Genomic DNA, 19311 nt, shown 5'->3' with positions numbered 1-19311 from the left:
TCTTGTGAAGAGACTAGATAATCGGGCTGGGGGGAGCTGGGGGGTGCTGGGGGGTGCTGGGGGGTGCTGGGGGTGCTGGGGGGTGCTGGGGGGTGCTGGGGGGTGCTGGGGGGTGCTGGGGGTGCTGGGGGGTGCTGGGGGGTGCTGGGGGGTGCTGGGAGTGCTGGGGGGTGCTGGGGGGTGGAGGTGTGGATAAGACTCAGTTCTTTTTTTTTTTTTTTTTTTTTCCAGAGCTGGGGACCGAACCCAGGGCCTTGCGCTTCCTAGGTAAGCGCTCTATCACTGAGCTAAATCCCCAGCCCCAAGACTCGGAAGGAAAACCTTTACCATCGCACCCATCCTTTCCGTTCTCCACTTACTTGTCCCCATCTTTTTAAGCCACCACCCTGGAGGCCTCTTTGGTGCTGTTCCACTGCCTAGAACTCCATTTTCCTGCTGCCCCTCTCCATTCTCCATTCACTTGGTTCTGACCACTCTTTAAAACAAAAACAAAAACAAAAAAACAAGTATGTGGGTATTTTTCCTGCTTGTGTATCTCTGTACCATGCATGTTCCTGGTGCCCTATGAGGCCAAAAGAAGGCGTTAGATCCCCTTAGCAAGTGGTTGTGAATGGCCATGTGGGCGCTGGGAATGGAAACCTGTGTCTTCTAGAAGAGCGGCCAAATCTTTCCAGCCTCCTCTCTGGAGTTCTTGACCAATTCCGTTCCTTCTTAGCAGTTAGCTCATGGTTGTTTTTTCTGTTCCTCTCATTCCAGTCCCAGTTCCCAGCAGATGACAACCCCGACCCCTTCTACAGCCCCCAGAACAGGGAGTCTCTGTGTTGTTCTGACTCAGCCAAGTATTTGATAATAAACGGATCAACTGGAGTCATTCGACAGGAAACCTAGCACCTCAGGTGGGGGCTTCCAACCAGCCCGCCTCTCCTTCCAAGGTTGGTTCCAGAGCTAGGGAGTCAGGCACAGGCATGGAGGGTGTCTAGTGAACCCCTCTTCACAGCAATGCGGGTGTCTGTCATGGGGACTTCAAGTTCTTGAAGGCTGTGTGTGTAATCCCAAGCTTGAGATCGGGCCATCAGGACCAATGCTGGCCTCTGCTCCCCTATTCCAGGAAGGGGTGCTATCCCCACCACCTCATTTTTCAGGTGAGAGGAGAAAAACTGAGGCTTAGGAGAAAAAATGACTTGCAGATAAAGAAGCCAACAGTCCTGGGTGGGGACGCTGGAGGAGCGCTGGGCAGCGTTAGACAGTTCCGGTGGCCTCGGCAGGGGGTACGGGGTGGGCTGAACGTCGGGCTCCTGTCACCCTCGGCGGCGGCGGCTGCAGGGCGGGCGCAGGGCGAGGCGTCGCACAAAGGGCCGCTGTCCCGCCGCCGCCCCGCCCCCCACGGAGTGGCCCGCCTCCCCCCCTCCCTTTCGCCTCCTCAGTCTGGGTCCCCTCTCCCTCTTCCCGGTCCGGGTCTGGCTGCCCCTCGGGAGGAGGCTGAGTTGGGAGTTCCCCGCTCGCGCTTGCCCTCCGCACTCTCTCCAAAGAAGCTAGGAGAGCCAGAGCTTCGCGGGACAGAGACTGCCAGCGCAGGGACCGGAGGAGCATCACCATGGTAACGCCCTCCTGGGCCTGGACCACCTCACTCTGCTGGATTCTCTCCCGCACAATTCCCAGGGTGTGTGTGTGTGTGTGTGTGTGTGTGTGTGTGTGTGTGTGTGTGTCGGGGCAGGGGGGTGCGTGCACCTAGAGACCCTCGGTTCCCGGTCTGGATTGGTGCTTAACTGCGTAGCTCCCGCAGGATTAGGGCAAGAGTGGGGCTTTGATTCACTCCTGGGCCGTGCGTCCTGCCTGGGCCTCTCTGCAGAGATGTACGCTTTCATCTCCCTCCAAAACAGTATGCAAATCTGAACTGGAGTTCTGGGCCGTGAGCCGTGCAGAAAACTTGGGATGTTTTTAGCACTTTAAACTTTATACTTACTGATTGACAGTGCTGTGTCCTGTAGGGGGCCTGGAATGAGAAGGGAGTCGAAGTCCCCCACTCAGCACAGCACAGACCCCTGAGGACAGGAGAATGGGTTAGAGGGATTTGCTTAGCAAATTCTGGGTGCGTTTGCTATTTTAGACCTGGAGGTTTGGCAAGTTAAACTTGCACATGTTGGGCCGTGTGGTCCTCCCATGGGCATGAGGTGTAGAGGCATCTGGGGAGAAGGCTGAAGGGGTATAGTACCTCTATGCCTGGGTTCCCTGGACAGCACCCTGGGAAGGGGGCCTTGGGGAGAGTTGTGTGTGCCTTTTATGCCAGTGTCTGGGAAGAAGGAATCAAAATGAAGTCTGTTGCTCAGAGTCTTAGCTCAGCTCCAGACAGGTTCAGGAATGGGAAGGATTCACTGGAGCAATTTTGCAAATCTCAAGGGATTTTGACAGAGTTGGGAGACAGGCCAGGGGGTTCAGCCCTTGACTCTGATTTGCTATGCTGGCTTGGGTGGGCTTCCCTTCCTGTGTAGGTCCAGACGAAGACTTCTATAGAGAGGTGCATTCACACAGTGCATGCATACACAAATCCCTGAACCACCATGAATGAGTACAAGCACACAGGCTTCATGTGCCTGCTTGCTCGTGCTGAAGTATGACAGACACCTCTGCACACAGATGGTAGGCTCCCAAACTCAGCAGAGGTGTGGTATACACCGCTCTTGGAGCAGGTTAAAGTACATTCTAAGTGGTATGGCCTAAGGCAGTGGTTGTCTGCCTCTCTCTATAGCAAGACCCCTTGCTGGGCACTCCCACCAACTCTAACTGCAGACTTGTAGCCCCTCATCACACAGATGAGAACCTGAAGCCAAGGAGCCTAGGTAGCTGGCAATGCCACCCTTCCAGAAGTACAAAGTGGGACAGCCAGGATTCTCACTGTGCAAAGGCACCTTAACGCCCCAGCTCATCTATCTGTTAAAGTTCTGGTTTTGATGGAATCTGTTTATTCACTTTTTTTGAAAACAAGCAAACAAACAAACGAACAAACCCTCAGTGAACCCCAGACTCTCGGGTCAAAGGTCAGACCCCAGGATGTGCCTCAGTATTTCCTAAGGGGTAGGGCGGCCATGTTTTCATCTCTGCCTTTATTTGAATGTGAGTGTGCATGCATGTGTATGTGCATGTATGTGCATGTACATGTGTGCATGTATGTGTTTGCATGTGTGCACGCATATGTATGTGCATATGTGTGCATGTGTGCATGTGTGTGTGTATTGTGGTGTGATATGAGGGAATGTACATGTTTGTACATGTATACGTGTGAGGTGTGTATGACACCGCACATGCATGTGTACAGATGGCTGTATTGCACACACAAGCCTTTATAACTTTTGTCTAGTCCTTAGAGCCAGAGTCTCTCCCTGAATCTATATCTTGCAGTTTATTGGCTAGTCTGGAAAAATCCCAGGGATCCTCCCATGTGTCTGGCTCAGTGCTGGGGGTATAGGCGTGTGTGAGACCATACCCAGGTTATGTGGGCATTGGGATCTACACCACTGTTTTCTCTTCTCCAGTCTTAACTTTGTGCCCTGAATACTTAGACCTGATTTCAGAACCCCTTAGGGTTCATGGTCCCTTCTGCCCCAGGACCTTCATATGAACTGTCTCTGCTGGGAAATTCCTCTTTGTCCTGTAATATCCACCATGGTATATCCACTCACAGTCTGCTCACTGCAGCATGGCACTCTAGCGTGCCTTTGTGGCATGCATGTGGAGGTTAGAGGACAAAGTTTGGGCCTGGGTTCTCTCCTTCCCTGGTGGGATCAAACTGGTCATCAGGCTTGGTAGCAAGAACCTTAACTTGCTGAGCCATTTTGCTGGCCCCTGGAGGAGATTTAGTGCTGTGATTTTTAAAACCTATGGCTTCCTGCATGTTAAGCAATTGCTCTACTGCAGAGCCACACCCCCAGCTCTCTTTTTTAACTTACTTTGTTTTGAGACAGGATCCCATTAAACTGTCTGGGCCGGCCTTCAACCTTACAATTCTTTCTCATAGTTAGAGTAAATAAAGGGGCAAGTCCAAGAGAAGTCTATGCTTCTTGCCTGTAAGCACAGGCACCATGGAAACCTGAGAACAGATGCCCCCTGGCAGGACTCTTCTGAAGGTTGGGTAGGCGCTTACCTTGTTCAGAGATGGGGACAGTGTGAGCAGAAATGGCGGGTGCCCAGGAGGGGATGCCAGAGGCTAAGTGAGGAGGCGCTTAGAGGGAATTGTTATGGAAATGACTGAAACGGTACAAACACAGGACAATAAATAAAGCAAATTTACACAGAAGATGAATAGGAAGAAAAGTCAAACATTGAATAATCAAGAATAAATATTAAGCAAATAACTAAACCAAGTGTGTGAGCATGGCAAGAAAACCTTGCACACGGGGCAGAAGGATGAAAGGGAGCCCCCCGGCTAGAGCTGGGTCTGTCTTGGAAGCAGGGAAGACAGGATGGGAGACCTAAGTACTAGGCTCACAAGCTGCCCAAGCACTAGGGAGCCACCTGATGTGACTGAGGGCCACAGCTCTCTGTGGATGAAAGTCTTTAGAGAACCTCAGACGATGTTCCTGTTCACCGGCCAGCAGAACGATGTGAGGCTCTGTTTATTAACCTGTAAAATGGGGAGAAGATACCCAGCCCACAGAATTACCAGGGCAATCGTGTAAAGCCATGCATGGAATGGATCTAGCTCAGGCCTCACCCAGAAGGCTTGCTCAGAGCAGCTCAGAGGCAGCCGTAAGGAGCAACTTTGTCATCTTGTGGCTTGAGTGAGAAGCTGTGCCACAGGCCAGAGGCCTAGGAGTAGAGACAAGGACAAACATGGGACCAGGGAGGTCTCTCAGAAGCAGAAACAACTTCCTGGATGCCTCATGGCTGAGCGGGACTTGAACACAGCTCTTTTGACACCCACTCCTGTCCTGGTTCGCCGCATCTGGGCTGTACTTCCAGTTTGGAAAGTTTGTTTATAAAGAGCTGATTTGAAAGCTGGTTTACAAAGAGCCGGATTCTCACTCCAACCCCCATCCACCCACACACAGACAAAAAAAACGCAAGCAATTTGAGTTGGATGGGAGCAGGAACTTTCGGGCAGTCGGGGAGCTGACTTTGAGACCTCAGCCTAGACAAGTTTGAGAGAGTCCCAGGAAGCTCGAAGCCTGACACCTGCCTGCTGGGCAGCAGCTGGCTCAAAGGTCTGCTTGCTTTGGCCAACCTTCAAAACACTGAGAGGTTTACGGAATATTGAGTAGATCAGACAGGGCAGCTGTAGTGTCCCAGACCTACTGCTCCTTTGAGGTGGGTGGTTGGGGGTCCCCAGCAAGGGTCCACATTGTACTTTCTCACATTCATCAGCTTCCACTTCTCACCGGCAAACCCCCTCATCAGACTGTTTCCTGTGCAGGAGCAGGGACATGGGGTGAGGTCAGACCTTTGAAACTTCCTCAGCAACCAAGACTGGTCCATTTAGAAACCACATCCTTACCCCACATCTTCCGGAACAAAACTACATGGACAATTCTAGAAGGACCCGAGAATGGGTATTGCCCAGTGAGGTTTTGTTGTTGTTGTTGAACAAATATGATACTTTTTTAACTCTTTGAGAATTTCATTTAAGTATACAATGTATTTCAATTATAATTATTTTTCCCTTCCCTTCAACTTCCTAGACACTCCCTCCACTCCTCTCTCCCTCCTAAATCGGTATCCTATGGTTTCTTTGTTCCTTTTTGTTTTGTTTTTATAACCAGTGGAGTTCTATTTGTGCTGCCCACGGAGGTGGGGCAATCCACTGGAGATTGGTCAATCTACTCGGGGCTACTTCCCTCAGAGGAAATGAACTCTACCTCCTGCGGAAGGCCTCAACTCTCAGTAGCTCTTCAGCAGAAGCAGGAGAAGGAGTGCCATGGGCCTCTCCTTACTTCATGCTGGAATTTGGACTGGCTTGATCTTGTGCGGCCCTTGTGTAGGTAACCACAGATGCTGTGAGCTCCTGAGTGACCCGGTTCTGTCACGCCCAGGAGACACTGTCCTCCCCAGCAGTTCTGGGGGACACTCCTCTTGAACTTGCAGGGATTTGAAAGCTAGCTGGGCATCTCCAATCTCTAGCTCTTAAAAACCTTTCTGCCTCGTCTAACGTGATGTCTGAGTCACTCATCAATAGGACGTGTCAGTATTATATGGTGTGGTGCAGACGCTCGTTTGTGGCTGAGCGTGCCACAGACACTTTTTTGCAGTTTGACCCGTTGTGAGCTTCTGCCTTAACCATAGTCAACTGCAGAAAGAAAACTCTCTGAGGAGGTCTGGGCCCTCCAGAGGTTCCTACTTATAAGTGTATTTATTTATCGCCTGTGGCCAAAGTCGCCTGGTGTGGCTTAGTCAGTATCTCATCTTTCTTACCTTTTTGTTTTCTTCTTTGTTTGTGGTGGGGGATGAAACCCAAGTCTGTGCACGTTAGGCAAGTGCTTCCCCCATCCCAAGCTGCACCTTAGCCTTCCCACAGAGCGGAGGGAATGCTCTAGGACCCTGCCCACATCAGCCCTTCCCATGAGAAGGAAGTGGGGGAGGAGGAGGAGGAGGAGGAGGAGGAGGAAGAGGAAGAGGAGGAAGAGGAGGAGGAAGAGGAGGAGGAGGAGGAGGAGGAAGCAGCCATGCCAAATGAGACCAGAATCTTGGCTCTTCGAGGTTAGTGGAAAGATCTAGACCTTTAAGTCAGTCCAGCCCGCATCTCAGAAGGCCCAGTTAAGAACATCTGGCGAGGCCATTTAAAAAAAAAAGAGCCAGCCTTAAAAGCACAGGATCACACTTTTATGTTCCCCTCCTGGTTATAAAAGCTACACTCGCTGGTTCCAGAATGTTTGGAAAATGTAGCAAGCTCAGAAGAAAATGAAAAGGCTGCCTCATGAGGCCCCTGCCCGTCAATGCCCTCAGGGTAACTTTGCTTAATGCCCACTTGGGTTTTGTCTGGACCTACTCACAGTCTGTGGATTATACTGTACGGAAAATTTTCTTTAAAAACACTATAATAGAAGCTCAGTTTTAGAGGCGTGGGGTGGGGAGGGGAAGTTGGCTAGGAGTGAGCCTCTGTGTGGGGGTGATGGAACTGGGTAATGTTTGCAAGGACGGATATCTGACTATATACCTTGCCTTTGCAGAGTTTGCTCGATAAAATTAACATTCAGGACACCAATAGAACAGGCTCACTGCAAAGCTGCTAAGATACTTGGGTCTAGCCCTAGTGCAGTGGTGCACACCAGCCATCCCAGTGCTCAGGAGGCAGAGGTAGGAAGTGGAGGTCAGCCTGGGCTACACATTGAGTTCAAGGTTGACCTTAATTTCTGGTAAGAACTTTTGAAAGCTGGTAGTTTTCAAAAAGAAATCGAGGACTCCATTTCCTAAGTCCATCTCTGGCTTGGGTACTGAGCTCTTTCTCCAGCCTCGGTTGCAAAGGGGGGTCCTGTCGCCATCCTTCTCAGCATCCATTCATGCCTGGCTCCTGCAGGAGCAACTGACTGCTGGGCTGGGCTGCCCTCACTGGGAAGGAATGGAAACAAGGTTATCAAGTTTCACAGCAATCATTTAGAGTCTGGCAGCAGCGCTTAGACTCCTGTGATCCCAGGCGGGGCTGCCCACTTCATTTCTGATGGCGAGGGGCCATCATTCCTCCCTCCAGCCTCTGGGGCCTTTCACCATGTTCTTCTTGAATTCTTGGACAATTCTGAGACCCAGGAGACCCTGACTGATAGATAGTGAGCCTCCGAGAGTGTAGCCTGTCTGCCTGTCCCCAGTTCCCACTCTCCAGCCACCTCTGAAGGTGACTAAAGCATGCGGCCGATGCAGGCAGCCTGTGTAAGCCAAGGTCAGCTCACCTTGCTTTTCCTCTTGTGGTTTCTTTAGGCCACTAGAATCCCGGGCAGAACATCCCGAAAGGAGCGGACCCCCAGACGGAGTAGGCAGCCAGAGGCAGGGAGAGAAGGCCAGTTGTGTTCACCTCCATGGGTTTGGGTTGGATCTGCACTGTCTTTCTCATTTCCACTAAGACCCTGGGCAAGGCTGGATATCTGACTATAAAATGGGATGCCCCAGGTTAGCGGTGGCATCATTGTTTGTGACACCAAGCAAGCGACTGTGTACAGCTGGTACACAGCAAGTGTCTGGAGATTTATTCTCTCTCTCTCTCTCTCTCTCTCTCTCTCTCTCTCTCTCTCTCCCTTCCCTTCCCCTCCCTTCCCCTCCCTTTCCTTTTGAGATAGGGACACAATTATATACCTTTCTACACAGCGGGTAGAAGTGAAAAATAAAGAAACAAATAAAAATAACTTTTAACAGAACAAATGCAGAAGGTCATGGGTAATTATAGTTCTAAAAATGAAGCAGACAGCCAGACTGGAGATAAGGTCCAGAGAGGGCAGGTCCCTAATCAGGGTCACCAAAGGAGGTAGAAGCCAGGTGTGCCAGTGCCCCAGCATAGAGTGGGGCCCATGGCATCATGAAGGGATGCAGGCCCAGGGACTTACTGGGTTTATGTCCTTGAATGACACTTGAGATCTCTTTCTCTCTCTGTCCCCAGGTTGGTGGATGGCTTAGTCACTTTTCTGTTGCTGTAAAGGCACCATGACAAAAGCAACTCATAGAAGAGTTTGTCTGGGACTCACAGTTCCAAAGGACTAGAATCCACAGCCATCATGGCAGGTAGCGAGGCAGGAGGCAGGCTTGGTGCTGAGGTAGGTGGTAGCTGAGAGCTCAGTCTTACGTGCAAGAATGAGACAGAGAATGCTAACCGGGGATGGCTTGAGCTGTTGAAACCTCAAACCCCACCCCCAGTGACACACCTCCTCCAACAAGGCCACACCTTCTACTTCTTCCCAAACAGGTCTACCAAGTGGTGACCACCACGTGTTCAAACATGTGAGCCTATGGGACCATTCTCACTCAGCCCGTGATGGTGGGGAAGCAGGGCTTGGCTGGTGGGTGGGGCTGGAGCAGTAGTGAGGCCTCAGGCCTGGGAAAGCCCTTCCTGTTCTACCCCACTGAGGATCCCCCAACCAACCATCCCCCCCCCCCCCGGGCTCTGGGGCGTGACTTCCTCATTCCCACTGCACGGCTCTGCAGCATGCCAGCATGGTGACCCACCCTCCTTCACAGGGCAGCTGTAGGAGCTCATTTTCTCATTCTGCCAAAGTGACGGGGGCGGGGTGGCCTGCTCTGCGTGGACCTCAGATGGGAAGGACTGTGCCTCTCTCTTTGGCTTCAGATCTGAAGTGAGAGTTGAGAGTGAGCTGTGCCTTCTCACCTGCCTCAGAGTCTCGGATTTATTTTCCTCGGTTCCTCTTTGCCTGTATTCACAGGCTGTGGGAGATTAGGAATCTGGTACCTTTGGGTGCTGTCCTGCCTGACCCACTTGCCCTTTGAGGACCAGAAGTCAGTGTGGGAACTTCTCTGATAAGGAACCAGAGGAGGGGGACATCTGACCACACTGGGAAGAAGCAGGTGTAAAGTCTGAGTACCTTCCAGAACAGGCAAAGGCTGGCCTGAGTCTTGAGGTTAAAATAAGAGGTCGTTGCCAGGTGAGGTGAGAGAGAGGAAGGCGGGCGTTTGGGAGGAAGGGACAACACTGGCAGAGGCAGGCGGTGAGCTAGAGACTGCTCTTGTCATGGTGGAGGTACAGACAGAGGTGGCAGGGCTGGGGGAGGCTGGTATCATACACAGCAGTTAGACCTAAGTTGCTGAATGCCTGGTGTGTCAGAGTAAGTTTGTTCTGGGGTCCTGGTGGAAGATGTCTGGTGTACAGAAGACCGAAGGCTGGGGAGGCAGAGAAGGTGACTGCATGAAGTTGGTCATGAAGTTGGGGAAAAGTCATAGGTGGGTGAGCTAGAGAGGGAGAGGCCATTAAATGTGATATGGCTGACGGCTGTTGGGGCAGGTGTCAAGGAAGCTGCAGAGAGCATGCCACCATGGGGTCTGGCTGGGCTGTGGGGCCACCGTTGGGCAGAGGCAGGAGGTACAGGACTGGAAAGTTCCTGAGTTAGGCTGGGGTGAAGTGAAGGGCTATGGGAGTCAGCAGGGTCTCATTCACAGGGATCTGAAGGTCATAGTAGTGGTCACTGCTCCTGTCCACACTGTTACTGTAACTGTTCTTCCTCCCTGCTGTCCCCAACAGGACCCTTCAGCCCTTGACATGGCCATCCAGCATGCACTGGCAGGGCTCTACCCGCCTTTTGAAGCCACTGCCCCCACTGTCCTGGGTCAAGTGTTCCGACTCCTGGACTCTGACTTCCGGGGAGATGGGCTGAGCTTCCTCTTGGATTTCCTCATCCCTGCCAAGCGTCTGTGTGAGCAAGTGCGGGAAGCAGCCTGCGTAAGTTGGGGAGGGCCTGGGCTGTGGTAACAAGCTCCCTTAGGAGGCCTAAGGGCTGGGATTGAGGAGAGGAGATGGGCAAGGTGTGTCTCCCCAACAAGAAATATGGTAGATGTGGGGAGAGTTCCCAAAGAACTCTTATCGAAAGGGAAAAGCTACCTATCAGTTGAGAAAGAAGGCTACTTGACTTATGGCCCTCTTTCACCTAGGGGCCAATGACATTCACATTTCATCAACAGGGGGAGCGGGAATTCAGGTGTCCAAGGACCTTGCCTGGTCTTGAGGGACCAGTCTGGGTGTTGGCATGATTAATGGTACCAGCTGGCTCTGGTCCTGGTGAGGTAACTTCCACACAGGCAACAGATAATGTTCCAGAGTGTGCCTAAAGACACTGTCTCTTTTAGCACTGAAAACCTCTTGAGCTTTCAGGGTGGCAACTCTTAAGGCAAAGTGGAGAACCAAACGTTTTAGGCAGTAGCGAAAAACAACTTAGTCCCCACTCAGGACATGAGTTGGCCCCAGTCAACCCACTTGAAGATACATTCTGCTGCTTCCTGCTTCTGCTTCTCTCCATTGACCAGTGGCCACAGTAACTCTAAAAAGTCCCAGGAAGGATCCTTATTGGCCAGACTGTGGTCATGTGTCCACAGCTAGACCAATCACTGTTGACCAGAGGAACTGGATATTAAGATTTACCAGACTCCTAAGTCATGTGTGTGCTCTCTCTGTCTCTATCTCTGTCTGTCTCTGTCTGTGTGCTGTTCTGTCTCTCTGTCTCTATGTCTCTGTCTCTGTATCTCCTGTTTTAGGACAATAGTGAGGTGATCACCAAGCAGTCAAACTTCTGGTTCCCCCTGCCCTTGTTCCTCAGAAGTTTGCCCATGCCCCTTAAGCAATTGTTACTTGCCCTGAGCCCTCTGCCACCCCAACAAGAGCCACACTACCACTCTAGGGGCCACAGCCTCTAGTAGGAAAACTCCCCATAACAACTGCACCCGAATGGGAAGAGTAGAATGCAGTGTCTCCCAGAAGCCTTTGCCCGTGGTCTCTCCATGACCTCCTGACCCTGTTTCACGAAGATCCCCCTCCTCACCCCTTTTTCTCCTCCTCCTGACCAGCCACAAAACCGTCACTTTGTTTGGCTGACCAAACCACAAGTGCAGGCCTGGAGATGTGGCGCAGTTGGTAGAGGGCTAGCCTACCATACAAAAAGCCCTGAGTTTGCATTCATTAACATTAGATGACGTGGTGATGCTGGCACCTAGCAAGTGGATGCAGGAGGATCAGAAGTTCATCTTCAGGGGTTGGGGATTTAGCTCAGTGGTAGAGCGCTTGCCTAGGAAGCACAAGGCCCTGGGTTCGGTCCCCAGCTCCAAAAAAAAAAAAAAAAGAAGTTCATCTTCAGCTACAGTGTGAGATCTAAGCCAGCCTGGGCTACAAGAGACCCTGTCTTAAAAGAAAAAAAAAGCCAAACCCATGCTTTCCCTATCCCTTCCTTTCTCAGTGTCAAATTCACAGCCTTTCTGTGTCTTTATTTTTAATTTTGATTTGGTTGGCATGGACAGATTCATGCCACCTCAGAAAAGACAGGAGCAAAGACTAACACACAGTAGGTCCTTTGCGGTCGGGTTCTCTGCTTCAAACTAGGTCTCAATCACTGAGAACTTGGGGGATCCATGTTGCCTCTTTGAAGGTCTGCACCACCAGACCCAGGAGTGGGAAAGAGAGAGATCGAAATGGCAGAATGTTAAACTGCCAATGGCCATTTTTAACGTGACGGTCTGGCAAGGCAGACAGAGGTGGTGTCAAGTTTCCAGACTTCTCATCCAGTATTGTCACCGTGTCATTTTAACTGCTCAGCTTAAAAACCAGAGACGAGGGCTGGCAAGAGGACTCAGCCGTCAAAGGCTCTCGCCACCCAAGCCTGGTGACTCAAATTCAACACCTGGAACCCACACAAAGATGAAAGGAGAGAGGCCAGGCCTTAGACTTACTCTGTGACCTCCACATGAATGTTGTGTCCGTCATGCACACACATGCACACAAGCAGGTACTTTCAGAAGGGAGTGAATTCATGTTCCCTGAACCTCCCAAGCCTCCCGTCGGCTTTTCTGCATCCGTACTCGATTTATCTCATGCCTGTCGTGTTTTATTCAACTCCAATTTGCAGGTAGAGAAATCAAATCTCAGAGCAACTCGGTAACATGTATAAACAACCCATTTAAACCTCAGACCCATGCCCTCCTGGCTTTGAGGGAAGGGGCTAAGGTTCCAGGTGGGTTGGGAGAAGTTTTGGGTAGATGGGGATGATGGTCATGAGCCAAGCAGGGTTGCCACAGAAGGCATCTGCTGATTAGAACTTGGAGCACGGGCCTTCCCTCCAGGCCAGGAGGCTAGCAAGCATCTTCAAGGTCAACACCGAGGGTAGGAACAAGTGACCTCACACACTCCGAGAGCAAAGGCCTCTTTGGTGCCTGATTCCGGGCATCTCTCTTGCTTTTGCCCATTTGACTATTTAAGGTCCCGTGTGGAAGAGGGAAGGAAGTTGACCAAAACTAAGGTCCCCTGGAGCCTGTTTCTCTGATGCTTCCTCTCTCTCTCTCTCTTCAGGCCCTCTATACGCACTGCCTCTTCCTGCATGAGGGCTGGCCGTTGTGTCTGCGGGATGAGGTCGTGGTACACCTGGCACCACTCAACCCGCTCCTGCTACGTCAGGGTGATTTCTACCTTCAAGTAGAGCCCTGGGAGGAGCAGTCTGTCCACATGACGCTCAAGTGTCTCTCCTCAGACCTCCGTGAGGTAGACAAGAAGCCTATTCCTGAGTCCTTCTACTCTCTGATTTTCACCCCAGAATGGTTGGAGGCCATCAACAATGACTTTGAGGGACGCCCCTTACACAACTGTCTCGTGGCTTCAGAAAATGGCATCACACCTGTGCCTTGGACCAGGATTACCAGTCCAGAGTTTGTAGATGACAAACCCCCAATAGTGAAGGTCCCTTCCTCAGACGGGGACTCCTGTCCACTAGAAGGCCTCCATCTGAGCAGCCCCCAGGAGCCATACCAGGCTAGTGACTTTGGCAGCAAGGGGTCTGTGACCCAGAGCTGGGATAAGGATAAAGGGAAGTTGTCTGGGGACAAGTATCCAGGGCTCATCAAGGTGGAGCCAGCAAGGTCAGGACAGATGGCCTTCAAGATAGACAGTGAGGCCAGCCAGGGCCTGGAGGGGGACTATGTGGCTCTCCTGGGCTTTCCCCAAGAGTTTAGAGGGCCATCTCCAGACAGCAAGGTAGTGACAAGATCCAGAACTAAGGGGACACCTTTGCTTGGAAGGGTCCCACCTCTCTCAGGGCCCCCTGAGGCACTTCCCTTGGGAAGATGGCCAAGTGCAAAGCCAGCAGGCTCAGGGGAGAAGCTCTGTAGTGGGGGCTCAAGGAAAAAGGCCAGACATAAAGCATTTGGCAACTCTGCAGTTCAACAGCCCCAGCAGCCCCATGCTAGCGTCCCGGAGAAGCTGCTGGCCTGTACTTCTGGCCTGGTGGAAGACATTGAAGAAGAACCAGCAGCCTCCAAGATGCAAAGGCCTTTGGGAATGCCAGAAGCCATGGTTCAGCTCAGGCCTGGGCCAAGACAAGCATTCTCTCCCCTCCTGTCTTCAGCTGGCCCTGTAGCCCCAGCGTCTGAGACAAACACAGAGGAGACCACACCAGGACATGGCGGAGCTTCCAAGCCTGAGGACTGCCTCAGTAAGAACATCTCAGGCCACGGGTCCCCAGCTCCTGGGCTCCAGTTCTCCTACTTGAAAGAACAGCGGGCACCTCTTGGGAACCCCGAGAAGGGCCAGCTCACCAAGCCTTGGAAGGCCCTGTGCCCCCTCAACTCTCTGCAGCCTTGCGGAGCCAAGGCCCCAGGAAAAGGTAAGAGCCCACATTCAGCAGGGCAAGGACCAAGCTTATCCCGGGGCAGGAGGCTCAGGCTGTGAGTTGCGGGGGCCACAGTGCTGTCCCAGTCTCAGGGAACTAAAGACGTCTCACTAGTGTTGAGCTGAGCAACTATTGAGGCTGTTTGGGGTCACATTCTAGCTTTTAGTCATGCTGTGTGACCTTGGCCAGACGCTTGACCTCTCTGAGTTTAGGCCTCTTTCTCTGCTGGGGATTTAACATCACAGAGCTGTTCTGATGGTTCAAAGATGTGCCAGAAGGAAAGGACTTAGCATTGCTGTCAGAGACCAGATCGTGCTATAAGCTGTATTGTCATTTGGATGGAAGAGAAAAGCTGTCCCTTGAAGAGTTTGTCTCCTGTTTAACATCTCCTGCTTCGTCATTTTTCTTCCCCAGATGGAACAACTCTCCCCACAACATCTGGCTCAGGCACACTGTCTGGGGAGCCGCCTGGCTTCCGGAGAGATTCTGCAGGTCTCCCAGGAGGAGGACTTCGCCTGGAGGAGTGTTCTAGGCCCAAGCCCAGGATTGTGACTCTGGGAGTCAAGCTTCTCCACTCCAGGATAGCCTGCCTGCCAGGTCCCAGGGTTGAGAGGGGAGTGGAAGGAGCATTCCCAGACACTGGCGGGTGAAGAGGGAGAAGGCTCAGGAGGTTGCACAGTTCCCAGCCAAAGGCTTGAGTTAGAGGAAAGCAGCGTCTAGGTATCCATTCAACCGTCTGTTCATTTGTCCATCCACCCAAACATCTATCCATCCATCTATCTAGACTTCAGTGAGGCAGCCAAGGCCAAGCCTGAGACAAACATTCTTGGAAAGGTTCCCACAAGGAAGGGACAGAGCAAAGGAAGGCAGGCAGAGAAAGGGATGAAGAAGACCATGGTCAGGCTCTGGGGAGGCTCTGAGGGATGGATTATACTACCTAGCCGGTTAAGCCATCGGGGTCAGTATTTAATGTCTAGGTCTGTTAGACATTAGCTGCAGGCTGATCCTGGGTGTGTCAGTCATTAACTTGGGGCTGATCCTGAGTCTGTCAGTCATTAACTGAAGGCTGATCCTGGAATGGGATGCAGGCTGAGCCAATAAGCTAGTATAGCTAAGGGAAAATCTTCAGGGACGGAGGCATCTATGAGGCTCTGGTATCAGTCCTTCCAGCCTGTGGCAAGCAAGCCCGACCCCCTTGGACCAGCCAGTGACAGCATCCATGCTGCAGGCCTTAAATTCCCAATTGGCTATTCAATCTCTGTTTCCTGAACCCTAGAGTCAGCACTGTTAGGAAATGAGTCCGATGTGATCCTTGCACCCACAAAACCTTCATTCTAGTGTTAGAGAAAATTCAAGGGGTCATTATGATCTAATGTAAAGGAAATGTCCAGGAACTGGGAAAACGTAGATAGTGGCCCTGGCCCAGGATTCCCATGGGAGAGGCCAGGACAGCTTCTGGAAGAAGTTTAGTAGTAATGGGCGTTGGCCATGGAAATGTTGGGAACAGTGTTTCTGAGTCAGGGAACAGCACTTATAAAGGTCAGGGGCCCCAAGGGCCACCGTGCGAACTGGGAGCTAACTGTCCTGCCTCCTCGCTGTTCCTGGACATCTCCTGAGCCCCATCTACCCACAGACCCTAGAGGGACCATCTGCCGGTGTCCCAGTCATTTGTTGACACTTGATTAACTTTTCCAGTGGCTATGAGAGCCTCCTGCATTGTCACCTGCCGCTCCTGCTTCTGTCTGACATTGATCACCCAGCATGGCCACAGCAGAAAGGTTTTATTTAGGGCTAGAGATGGCAAGGGCAGTGTTTGGAGCACAGGGGTCTCCTTGGTCCAGTACAAAAACAAACCAGGTGCAGTGGGGCCTCCCACGTGAAAGGCTGCCTATTGCCCTGCTCCTGTCCCGGCAGCATTTGGTGGGTAAGCAGAGTCAGGCACCAGTCACATGGTTGACATGTCCCAGGACATCCAGCCTCTGACCCTTTGCTGCTCAAACTTGTGCAGGGACTGGCTCTCCCTTGCACCTCGTGGGAGCTAGAGAGAGGAGACAGGCGGGGCTGCTGGATCCATCTACACTCTGCAAGCTCTCGGGTTTGCAGGGTTAGAGCTGTGTTGCTCTAACCTCAGTGCCTCAGGCGTCTGTGCTCTGACTCCATCCTGAGCCAATCCCAGGAGGCAGTGGAGTTGTAGGTGTAGCTTAATGCAGGATCCTGGGCCAGGGCCAGAGTTCTAGAAGGTGAGGAATACGGAAATCTTGCCTTGGCTGGATCTCAGTAGCTGGAGAGAGGAGGGTGACGCACACTAGGCAAGCAGAACAGCATGGCAGAAGGTTAAGCCAGCTATGCTAAGAGTTGTATAGGATGGGGACAAAGATGGTGCCCAGTCGCCACAGCTGAATCCACTGGTCCTGGCCGAGTGCTGAACACTCCCAGGAACACTCAATCCCCAAAGAAACCTCATGTGGCCAGAACTGAATCTGTCTCATCAGATAGGTGAATCTCCAGCTCAGAGATGCCCAGACCAGCCCAGGAACACACAGCAAATGCGGATGTGAACTGGTCTGTGGGACCCAGAGCTCACACCCCAGTTTTGCTTCCTGGGGTGCATGCATCATACAGGCACAGCCCCCGAGGAGCTCAATGATCGAGCGGCCCTCTGTGCTGAAGAAGGGTTCAGGGAGAGACTTTTCTCAGGAAGGGGCCTTGAAGCTGAGCCTTTGGAGGATGAATAGGAGTTTGGAAGTCACAGAAGGGGGAGAAGAAAGGACCTTCCAGGTAGACACAGTGTAGCCAAAGGCCCGGAGAGTCGCAGAGGAGGCTCCTATGGAGGGTTACCCAGGATTGTCATTGTTCCCGTGTCCTCTCTTCTTCAGGAGGAAGGGACAAGGTGGGGCGGCCACTGCTTCTGGTGTCCACTGCGGAGGAAGCCTGGGAGGCACCATGGTGTACTGCCTCGGAGGTCGCAGAGTTGCTCTCCTACTTATGCAGTGTTCCCAGGTAAGGGGATACTCTCATACCTTGACCGTTTCCACCCTCACCCCTCAGCCAAGTGTGTAATGGAGAGACCCCAGGTCCTCCCATCTACCATATTGTCAGAGCCAGCCACAGGCTAGGTGCTGGGGTGGCAGATGGGCTCTGTCCCTATAGCCAGGGCCTTCCCCAGGGCCTGTGACACAGGGGACATTCCACAGACACACAGCAGGGACCCACAGTTCTGACCTGATGGCGCACTGAAGTCATAGGTGAGCTGTTGACGCAGAACACTTGGCCTGTTCCCAACACCGAGGGGTCAGCAGGCCTGAGAATATGCATTTTAGTAAGGTTCCTACTGAAAGCGATGTGGCTGACCACGTCTTTAAGAAGCACTGTTATGGTACAGAAAAGCCAAGAGGGTTGAAATCAGTTGGGAAACCAGGGTGGGAAAATGGCCACCGTCTCGGTGCAGAATTGGTCTTGTGGCCGTCAGTACCCTGGAATGTCTCCCCCCCCCCTACTTTTCTCTGTGTCCCTTGTGGCACTGACTTTTCTCCCCTGTGGCTCACCCTGTCCCCTCAATAACCAGGGAGCCTGGGTTGGGTCAGAAGCAAGTGGCATGAGTGGAGTATGTGCTGCCAACTCCTTTCGCGGTGCACTGCTTGGCTGCTCTGTGTCTCAGTTTCCCCGCCTGGGGTGGTCATAGCAAGCATGTATACCCCTCTCGCTCCAGGCAGGAACTGAGTGTGTTGCACTAGTGAGCCCACTGATCCTCACACAGCTTTGTTGGTGGTGGGGACACAAAATAATGTGTGCAAGTGACCAGGTGGTTTGAAGGCAGTTGGGGGTGTTTTTGAACCCCCTTGACCAGCAGGCTGGCACATACAGCCCACCAGACTCCCTCTGTACCCCTACTCCCCCACTGCACCCCTCCCTTGAAGCTACTGGTGGTGATTGATGCGGGGAAAGGGACCAAGACTTGCTGCTCAAAGTTTGAGGGCCCCGGGTTAGGGTCAGGGAAGGACTCCTGTTTGACTTAAGCCTATAGTTGGACCAGCCTGGGACTTGAGAAGCAGCCATTGTCCACCCCGTCCACTCTGGTGACAACAGCAGGGGGCGTTGCAGGTGCAAGGGGCTAAGTTCAAATTCAGAACCACCTCTGGTTGTCTGCCTTGAGGCTGTTAGAACTCCTCACTTCCCTGCAACACTGCATGAATTACAGTAGTTACACCAAGTGGGGGGTTTCCTTCTGGCTGTCTCAGCTGCCCACTGTTCTTGTTCCTTTCTGGCCTGCTTGTCCCCCACGTCCCAATACCACCCTCCCACCTTCAAAAAGCTCCTTAAAGGAGAAAATAGATTGTTCTGAAGCCGTTTAGTTAACTTGTCTCATCTCATTGGGAAGAGATAGGTCACATGACCCCATCAGGCCCAGTCATTGGCCAAGGAAGATGGGTTACTAGTGCAGCCTCTATAGATGGGAAGCCACACGTGGGAGCTGGTAAATTCTGAACAATCTGGGGCCCTGCCTACACAAAGAACTGGTGGGGGGTTTCATTTACTTTTTGCTTGGAACTCTGGGAATGGAACGCAGTGAGGCTCACACACAGCCTCTGAGCCACCAGGCTGTCCTTGCCCTGCAGAACCTGATTTCTGTTTTCTACCCTCAGATTGGAAGATAAAGCCAAGGGGCTGCTGGTGGTGATTGATGCCAGGAAAGGGCCCCCGAGACCTGGTCTGGTCATCGCCCTGCAGAGCATACAGGTGAGTGTCAGGTAGAGCGCCTTAGTCTAGCTGGTCTTGGGAGTCCCCCAGGGGACTCTGACATGCCCTGAGCCTGGTGGGCTTAAGGTTGGCATCCCAAAACCCAGGCAGAGTTTTTCAGTGGCAACTGAAAAAGCCCCACAGTCAGGCTTCTAGACAAAGGATGCTGGCTGGTTCAAAATATCAACAGAGGTTAAGAGTGGCCGCCGTGCATCCTGGGAAGCAGCTGCTGAAGGAATGGCTCCCTTCAGAAAGTGCATTGCATTGGGCTGAAAAGGGCTCAGGGCTACGA

The 19311-nt window shown here is 52.3% G+C and overlaps 1 protein-coding gene across 3 annotated transcripts in view; it reads left to right on the top strand.

Moving 5' to 3' along the window:
- The first annotated feature begins 204 nt into the window (after nucleotides 1-204).
- The window catches only part of Kiaa1755 (KIAA1755 ortholog), a 34862-nt gene continuing 15755 nt past the window's right edge, over nucleotides 205-19311 (top strand). The window contains exons 1-6 of one of the 3 annotated variants that reach the window (XM_006235463.5): nucleotides 205-1597; nucleotides 10163-10360; nucleotides 12971-14276; nucleotides 14697-14879; nucleotides 17159-17282; nucleotides 18926-19019. In XM_006235463.5, the coding sequence (XP_006235525.1) occupies nucleotides 1595-1597; nucleotides 10163-10360; nucleotides 12971-14276; nucleotides 14697-14879; nucleotides 17159-17282; nucleotides 18926-19019 (1908 nt within the window). In that variant the 5' untranslated portion in view covers nucleotides 205-1594. Of the gene's footprint in view, nucleotides 1661-6613; nucleotides 8727-10162; nucleotides 10361-12970; nucleotides 14277-14696; nucleotides 14880-17158; nucleotides 17283-18925; nucleotides 19020-19311 lie in introns of those variants that run through there. The other 2 variants (XM_006235462.5, XM_017592275.3) reach the window with 2 other exon arrangements.

Source organism: Rattus norvegicus, chromosome 3 (genome assembly GCF_036323735.1).
Source record: "Rattus norvegicus strain BN/NHsdMcwi chromosome 3, GRCr8, whole genome shotgun sequence".
Classification (NCBI taxonomy): Eukaryota; Metazoa; Chordata; class Mammalia; order Rodentia; family Muridae; genus Rattus; species Rattus norvegicus.
This window is presented reverse-complemented; position numbering and strand designations above follow the sequence as displayed.